The sequence below is a fragment of the Zosterops lateralis genome (genome assembly GCF_965231275.1).
Source record: "Zosterops lateralis genome assembly, chromosome: 12".
Classification (NCBI taxonomy): Eukaryota; Metazoa; Chordata; class Aves; order Passeriformes; family Zosteropidae; genus Zosterops; species Zosterops lateralis.
This window is the reverse complement of record NC_139772.1, coordinates 8595915-8605243: the sequence shown is the minus strand read 5'-3', so window position 1 is coordinate 8605243 and position 9329 is coordinate 8595915. Positions and strand designations below refer to the sequence as shown.

The window sequence follows — 9329 nt, the reverse complement described above, 5'->3', positions numbered from 1 at the left end:
CATTTTGTTCCACTCAGTAACTTCTGCTAGAGGACACACTCACACACACACAACACACACACCTTCAGAGCCCTTCTCCAGCTAAACATTGCTGCTCTATGCTCACCATGACTTAGAGTAGAAAGACCATAATAGAGGTCAAACATTTGGTCATATATTTGGGGCTGGTCTGCCAAAATGCCAGGAGATAATGTGTGCCTCATCATCCAAGGGCAGAACTGGGTCTCCATCTCTAACAATGACTAAATGGTCTGTGGCTGTTTCAAAGACATTTGGAAGTGCCTTGAGGTCCTCCAATGATATCAGTGTAAAGAATATTTGCTGCTAATTCTAATTAATTTACCAGCCTGATCTTTTACAGCAAAACTTCCATTTACTATTGGCAAACCCATCAGCAGTAAGATGCAGGGAAAATAAATACTGAAGTTACTGGCTGCACATTATGCAGACTTCCAACCCACCTTCCCGCAATGAAATTATAGGCACCCTTTAGCCAGTGGGAACCTGGAAGTCCTGGTAGAGATTTCACTGGGACAGAGATTTTACTTCACAGCCTTAGCTTAGGTTAATTTGCACTGTGGTCATGAAGTTGTGAGAAGAGCTTAGCAATCCTTTTCAAAACACTGTCCTCCCCAGAACTGCAGTTGATAGGGATGAGCAAAATTTTTCCATTGAATTTTTTAGCAAATAGTGCAAACTTCAGGATTGACTTCATTTTGCTGAACTGCCTTGTGTAAAAACAGAAGAAGGAAGTGAAAAGTCTGGAGTTTTCATCTGAAATTACTTAATGCCACTCCATTTTACTTTTCCCTATTAACAATATACTCAACTGATATTTTTTCTTTGGAAATAAATATTTTGTTTAACCAGAAACTAAACTCTTTCAAATTTTGATTCAGTTATGGTTTTGAACAACTTAAAACAATGTTTTTATTTCTTTTTTAAGAAAAAGCTTTCAGAATTAAGAGCAAGATGAAATATCAGTTACTCAACACAGGTCCAACAGCAGGGGACAAGAAATTTAACTTTGAAACTTGATATTTTAAATATTAGACCAAAGCATACCCAGTCCATACGTAATTTCCTGATCCTGTTCCCAAAAATGTTAATGCAAGTTCTTTCATCAGTGGGATCTGCAAACACTGACAGCAATTGCAATAGGCCCCTGAAATCCACAACAAGAAGAAAGAAATATACTTTCTGAACTAGTAAAACTTTAATTAACAGGGGGTTCTCTTGGCACAGTTTTTGCTGTTAAATAAATAAAGCATTTAGTCAAAACCATCTATATTTACTATACAAAATACTGAAAAGCAAACATATTTAAAAGATACGGAAATTTAAGGTTCTGTGAAAAGAAACTGTGCTACATGTTATTCACACTTATAATGCACATAACACAACTGCAACACAGTATTTAGATACTGTATATTCATACATGGCTGGTGTAAAGTTTTCATAAGGGGATGCCATGTTATTAAAATGTATTTGTGTTTCACAGACTCTGAGAAAGGCAGAATTTGTCTTTTGAATGTCCAAATACAATAAACTAAAACAAATGAATGCCAGGCTGTAACAAATGGTCAGTCGTGTTCCATGTCAGAGTTCACTTGGCACAGCCAGTACTGCACACTCCTCAGTCAGATGGGATTTTGGTAGTGCTGCTGTTTTCTTCTCCAGCAAAATATTTTTGGGTGAAGGAGCAGTTTTACCCCTCTGCTGCCCTTTCTTAGAAAACCCCACAATTCTGAAAGCACTCAAGCTTTCCAGAACGTTTTCTGGTTTTCAGCAACAATCTGCATTAAAAAAAAAATAAAATTGACTAAGAACAATTTCCAAGTCTCAGTCTTTCTGGCATACACTCTGCTGAAAAGAGAACAGCTTGAATTACTTCTTCAAAACAAATAGCATGGCATCCCTTCTTAGATGGAATGTACACTGTGTGTTTGCATGCGGTATAATGTAAGTCACTTGAATACATCAGACTTTTTTTAACACTATAATATAAATAAGCTTATTCCTTCTACTAGACATATAAATGCCTTTTTTTGTTTTTTGCAGTCCATAATTATATATACATTGAAAAAGAATGATACACAAGCAGCAAAAAAGGCTTAGACTAGAACAACTCAGTGGTAACTAACCAAATTCGTGGCCTTTTCATATTTTCAACACAGAAAATTCTGCATATAAATATTTTTGGACTTTAGGAATTTTAAAATAAACAGAACAGTATAGTTGTCACACAGATCAAACACATTTTAAAAACATTTTGTTAGATTTTACAGAACACGCTGTTGACAGCTAAAAAAAGTAAAATAAAATAAACCAGATTTTTTAAAGGGGACAATAAGTCTAAACATCTGCTGATCCAGGGAGACAAGAGACGGACCTAATTACCATGAAGTAGTGATTATATTCCAATTCCACAAGAAGGCAAGGCTTCCCACTGTTCTTTTACAAGGTGATGTCTCTGTGTTCTTAGAAAGGACAACATCCCTCTAAAACTGGTCAGCAGTAAGGTAATACCCCATTTTGGACTGACCAAAACTCTAGTCAGAAAACAAAAAATACCCTAATCATAAAGGGCTTATAACAACGTTGGATAGTTACATTTTACAATATATACTATTGACAAAATACCACAACATTAAAAATAATTAAAACCAAAAGCAAATACATTTATAGAACAATTAAGTCTTTATGTAGGAGTTCTCTACTTTAATGTTCCAAAAGAAATGTAGGTGTTTTCCAGTCACTTTCTACCTGCAAAATGGTGATCTGTACAAAATCCAACTGAATCTATTTTAAATCTGGGCTCCACAGAAAGAAAAACTCAATGTACTGACCCTTTTTTTCCCCCTATTTTTCCAATTTTCTTTTGACCTTCAAATTTCTCAGCAACCATTAAGGTCCTGTGAGTGTGGTCTGATTCTCCTTCATGGAATTGAAGCCCTTTGATATGGAAAAAGTAGAAGAATCCAGAAAGATTGTGAATGATATTTTTTTATACATGTCTCTAAAATGGGAGAAGCACAAATTGATAGGTGCTTGGGAAATTCAAATTGGAGGCACCAAGAAAATGCCATGGCATATGTTTCTAAAAAGTCACTGTTGTGGAAAAAAACAAATATAATGTTAATATTCAAACCACAGATTTCTAAAACACAACAAAATGTACCTGAGAGTGTGCATATTTATATATATATATATTTATATTTATATTTTATATATATTTGCCAACATTTAAAGTGAGAAAGTATATTTTCCTCAATTCTTTCTCAAAACAAAGAACTGTGGATTTAAACAAAACAACCCCCCCACCCCCAGTCAACCCCTCTTCTTCTCAAACCCCCATGAATGATACTTATGGCCCAAGCACTAAAGTCTAGTAATGCTTTGGAAAACCCAGTTTCACATCCTCCTCTTTTCAAACGGTACCCCAAACAGAGTGGAGAATAAGTAAGAGAAAAAAAAACAACCAAAAGAAGTATATTTAAATATTACACAGTATATAACAGACTGTACTTGTGTCAATGAAGAATCTCCAAGAAAATAAAGTGTAAGTCATACAAATGTAGCCCTGTTGACAAGTTTAGCTAATATTTCCTCGCAATTAAGATGATTTGAAAGGATGTGAACACAAACAGGTTACATGAACACAGTATATTAAAATTCCCCCCTGTAGCACATTACAATCAATAAAAAGAAAATAAAATCTGAATAATACTAGAGGTAGCAGCTGTTTGTATTTTCCATTATCTGAGTATCTCTGGAGTCCAACCCTTCCAACATTGCTCCCCTGATGAAAGGCTTGTGTGCGATCAGCCGACGTACAGCAGAGTGGAAAGCTCGATGTCTGCAAGAGTGTTTGAAGTATCTTTCCGAGTACAATGGAAGTAGTACTTGTACACAAGTGCGTTGACGACCTGTATTAAATCACAGCTCAAAAAGCTATGGCTGTTTGCTGTTTTACAAGCCACTTAAAAAAAACAAAACAACAACAACAAAAAAAACCCCAACAAAATCCACAAGGTGTTTGAGTAAGCTATGCGGTTCCACAACATATAAATAGGGTGAGTTTCATGAGTTCCATATAGCCTCTAAAATATATGCTAGCTGAATATTAATGGAGTAATGATAACATTAATCATAGTAATGCCTTAGTTCTGGTATCACAAGAACGCATTTCCTTCATTTGGGATGATTCTTGGAGGATGTTGGTAGGATCTCCTCTATGTCTGGTAGAAGTGGTGGTAGTGGTGGTGGTGCTCGTGATGGTGGTGGTGCTCATGTCTTTGTATCATTTGTCCCACTTGGCCTTCATATAAAATGACTGTGGGCAGGTCTCTCACATGTTCCTTTTCCACAACTGTCCCCGGAGACTGGAAGGTTTTGCACATTTGGTGATTCTCCTTTGCCCTCTGCTTATGCTTCTTGTGGATCTGTTGGGATTGCAAGGGAAGGTACGGGAGGTTCTGGCCCACCCGTGCACTGGGGGAAGCCATGGGCAAGGGCACCCCTTGGAAAGGTTTATTTCTAACTGCCCTTCCAGGGTGCACAGGGGCGACATTTTTGCCCTGGGCTTTGGGAGACCTCACAAAGTGCTTGTTTGAGTCCTGGTTCCGGAGCCTCTGTTGGATTTCTGCAATCTTGGCATACGAACTCTCGGCCAGATTGATGTGGTTTGGATCCACCACTTGAGATTTCCTATGGTGAGCATGGAAGGTCTCAGGCTCATGAGAACGGGATCTAGTTTGATTCACAATTCTGCCTGGTGGGTCATGTTTTTGAGCTGCTGGAGGAGATCCTAGGAAATAACAAGCCGAGTTAGTCATCTAGTATTTCAAAGTTTTAATTAGTAGCATGCAGTTGGCAGGGATAGCATTATCGGCAGAACAAATTTTTCCTAAGGAAGTGAATGCAATTATAGCTGTCTAGTTTAATTACATTTAATAATTCTGGCCAGTAAATAATACACAAATATGAATACCTATCTAGAGAAGACTGAACGTGTGTGTGTGTGTGTGTGTGTGTGTGTGTGTGTGTGTGTATAAAAATCCTTCTGTTCCCAACTCTTGGTCATCAAATTAACTGTGAGGGGAATAGTAAAACTCTGGCAGAGGGCAGGAAATTGAAGGAAATCCAAATCTCTTTGATTTGGGGACTAGAGCCAAAATTCCAGGTATGAACACACATTCTCCTATTTTTGGGTTAATGGGGAGTATAAAATATGAACTGGTCTCATCTTGGGAACAAGCTCCAACATCCAAAAGTCAATCCTTGCCTCACCCATACACTAAACTTAATAATTTAGATGTAAAGATTGTTCTCCTAGGCTCAGCTCCAAGTTTAGCTACACAAACAAATACATCAAAGCATCCTTGCAGCACATTAGCCACTCTGTTGTGATGCCACCTTCATCAGTAATTTATCTTGCAGTATTCACAGCCCTGCTCCTGAGTCACTACAGACAAATCACACAGCTTCACAATTCACTGTCCCTGATAGGGAACATGCAACTGAAGAAAGAGAAGATCATGACGTTACAACATAAATTACCTGGCCCAAACTTTGATGTGTAGTTTTCTATTCCTGCAAGATCCAAATAGTGGTTTCTCCTTTCAATGTTCTCATCAACACAGTGACGATAGCACCCACTTTGCTCTGGATTGTTCTCGCTCTGGTGGTATCTGTCAGCAGGAAGCAAAATTACAATTCAGCAGAACTTCTTTACAGTTCTTATCACCATCTGCAAACCAACAACTAATGGACCCTTTGAAGTGACAGGAGCTGCTCACAAAGAAACAACAAACACTTGAAATTCTGGATGACCAGATTTGCTATGACGATAGGCCTAAACTGACTGTTCCTTCCCCTCATATAAATCAACCCTGATGTTGCAAAGCAAAGGAGGCTTTCAAATTGCATCATACATGCAAAAGCAAATAAAACCACTCCTGGCATTTATTACTTTCTGTCTTAGGGCCAAATCATTCAACTGATTCTCCAATTTGGACATGCCAAAGAAAATCTGCTGTTTGATTCATGACCATTCCCACCGCTGCGAGGAAGTGCTGGGGTAATCCAGATAAATGTTCTTGTGCTCCTGCTTCAGAAAGACAGGCAACAGCACAGGTGTAGTAACTAAAGAGAGCCTAGGAAGACAAGGTGTTGGTAGGACACTCAGATGTAACTGCTGCTTTTCAAAATATAATTAATAAGATCAGATCAGATGCTGGCTTTAGAATTTCAACTCCTTTTCCTGCTCAGCTTTGCAATTTTATTTATAGCAGAACTATTTCCTGAGAATGAATATCTGAAATACCATTCATTTATGAGGCAGAAAAAAATCAGGCAGAAGTTTACAGTATTGTAGCCCATAATGCCAAACAATTTAATTCAGCAATTTAAATGGGAAGTCTGCAAATATGAACAATATTTTCAATATACAAACAGGATAAGCAGAAAACTCTTGATTAAGTTGCTGCTTGTCATTCAGACTGCTCAGTCTCCAAGAGCATGAGATTGGCTCTGCTATTTCTCTGTGCAAGTGCACTGATGTCAACCTAACACCAGAATTTGGCCTTGTATCCTACAGCAGTTGCTAAATATGGGCTCTGTACTGTATGGTGCCCAGTAGTCTGCTTTTAGTCTATTAACACATTTCCAAGTTTCCAGAGGCTGCTGATCCCCCTGAGCTTTGGCACAAATGGCTTTCCTGGTCTAGCTTGTACTGTTCAGGGACATTACAGAGCTGAGGCCCCTCGTGTCTCTGTCAGACAGGTCTGCAGTTTCTTTGATAAAAGTCACAAGACTCTAACCTACCTAGAAAATCATTTTTGCTCTGCTTTGATTGAGGTAGAGTCTCCTGAATGGAGAAGTCTGCCTGGAAAGCAGGTAAGGTTTAAAGATTCTGAGTCAGCTTTGAACTCCAGAAGTGACAAGGGGCACGCTCAAAAAAAAAAAAAAAAAAAGAGTGTCCAGATATTCTTTACTTTTTGGATACCTAACCAACTCAGTACCTTTCCTATCTCAGACACAACTTTACAGGTTGTTACACTTCAGCATGGCAACATAAAAGACCTCTGGGGCTAGAACTTGCCCAAGTGCAGCTGCCAGGCATGAATCACCTACAGAAACCATTGGGACTTGCACACATGTGCTGAAGACAATGCACAGCTAACCCAGAAAAATCACACTGAGTTTAATCCAACACAATTAAGCAACACTATATACAGCACTGTCTGTTGGAAATGAAGTTAACAGGGAACCTGTTATTTTGTTACTGTAATAAAATCAATCTCTCATCAAGACAGAGAAGAAAAAGTGCTGCCACAGCCCTACATTCTAATAACTTTCTTACATGCAAGATGACATTCAACAATATTCATGCAAATGCACAGAGTGAAGCAATTATACACTGATGAGAGATGTGCTCCACTGTCAAAGGGAACTCCAAGTACTCCTGAGAACTGGAGGGTCTGGCATCCAGGCCCACAGTGCTGTCCTGCAAACACATGGGAAGGCTTGGGCAGGCATCAGCCATGCCTCGAGGACTGTGTAAAAACACAGTGCTCTTACTGGGTTTGGGCTTGGTTTTGGTTTTAATAAAAAAATGGCAGTTGCTGAAGTGTTTGTGAAGTGTATGAAAGTTCTTTCCAAAATTCCCACGCTGATGTGTCATCCTGATGGCATGAAGCACACAACAATATAGCAGGAAAAGGGCAGTGACAGAGCACAGGGCAGAAAATGCAGGGACATCCCCTGAAAGCCTCACTCACTGAGAACAGAGAGTACAAGTCAGCCAGGGAGAACCAGGCTATCTAGCCATGCATCTAGCTACTTATCTTCATACTCATATTAGCCCTACAGGTGAAAACTCCCGCCTAGAGCTTCCAGCAAATGAAAAATCACACCCATCTGTCTCCCAACCTTCAGGATAAAAAATTTCTATCCGTTTTATCTTGAATATTAATCATATCTTGCCTAGAATTCCTAAGTGAATGAACATGTGAAACGTGCACTTTTCACAAGTTCTCATTGCTGATTTCAAAGGGGAGGCAACTGCATTAATATTGTGAGATTCTGATCTGAGCCTCAGCAGCTTTCCTGAGGGTTGTCAACTTGGCCAGGGTGCACAAACATCCCTGAAACACACACAGTGTGAACAGCACACCCTTCAACCTGTCTACATTTACTGGGATGCAACAAAAACTGGCAGATGCTGCCCATTGTCTGATGCTGATCTACTCAGCTCAAGAAACAGATTTGTTCTGGGGCAAAGCCTCTCACCAAAGGAATGAGAAGGACAAACATTTTGTCCCAACATTTGATGCTTCCATGACTGTGGATTTAATTGGAAGTGCCTGCTGTTCATAAAAACACAACATTTGCAGAGCCATGACTTTAAGGTGGATAAGAGGAGGGACTTCAAACCGAAAGGGGATTTTTGCACTAGATTATCAAACAAAACCTGCCTTTTGAATTCTCACAGGGCAAAACTTTGCTAATGGGCAGAGGGAGTCTGCACACCACATCCAGGCCAGCAAGTAAAACTACAGAGTATTCTTCAGTTCACAGAAGATTTTGTGCAGAGTTGCTGACACAAGATTAATAGTAATTTTATTCTTCTTTTAATCTGAAATTTGATTGTACTGGGATTTGCTGACTGGGATAACTCACTAACATTTTTTTCTTCATCCAAAAAAGGGAGGTACTGTTCTCTTGTCAGTTTTAATAAGACCGAATGCTCCTTCTCCTGATAAATTTGTTATGTATCCAGAGAAAAATCCCTAAATCTAAGGAAAGCCAAAAGTTTGGGGTTTTTTTTCTTTTTTAAATTTGCAGCTGAAGAAACAAACATAACTAATGAGTCAATGTCATTACTGTAACATTTCAGCAAACACTTCCCTCTGCCTTATGAACAATATTTGTTAAGAAACATAAAATCCTAAAATATATCAAATATACACCAAGATGACCTGTTAGCACTCTGGTTGGGTTATGAGTTGGTAACCAAGTTGGCCCATGCAAAGCTTGGCATTATTTGAGTTGATGAGTGAAAATGATGGGCTGGAAGGAGGAGAGAGAAAGGCAGGAGATGGCTGTGAAGGAGAGGAAAAGGTTTTAGGGCACTTTTAGCCAAAAACTTGTGCTATTAATCTCACTTATTTGCAGATGGCATCTAAAAAGACAATTCAGATCCTCCGAAGAGCTCATAGATAAGGAAAATTTCAGGATTTTTTTATTTTTGTTTGTTTTGTTTTAATATAAGTATCCAGCTATGGAATCTGGTCCTAAAGTCCACAATGAAAACTCCTGCAATT

At 38.7% G+C, this 9329-nt stretch overlaps 1 protein-coding gene across 1 annotated transcript in view; it reads right to left on the bottom strand.

Annotated features, from left to right (window-relative positions):
• Window positions 1-3364: 3364 nt before the first annotated feature.
• The window catches only part of NKD1 (NKD inhibitor of WNT signaling pathway 1), a 105490-nt gene continuing 99525 nt past the window's right edge, over window positions 3365-9329 (bottom strand). The window contains exons 9-10 of the mRNA XM_083870037.1: window positions 5563-5693; window positions 3365-4810 (exon numbers count right to left, since the gene is read on the bottom strand). Coding sequence (XP_083726163.1) covers window positions 4236-4810; window positions 5563-5693 — 706 coding nt within the window. The 3' untranslated portion in view covers window positions 3365-4235. The remainder of the gene's footprint in view (window positions 4811-5562; window positions 5694-9329) is intronic.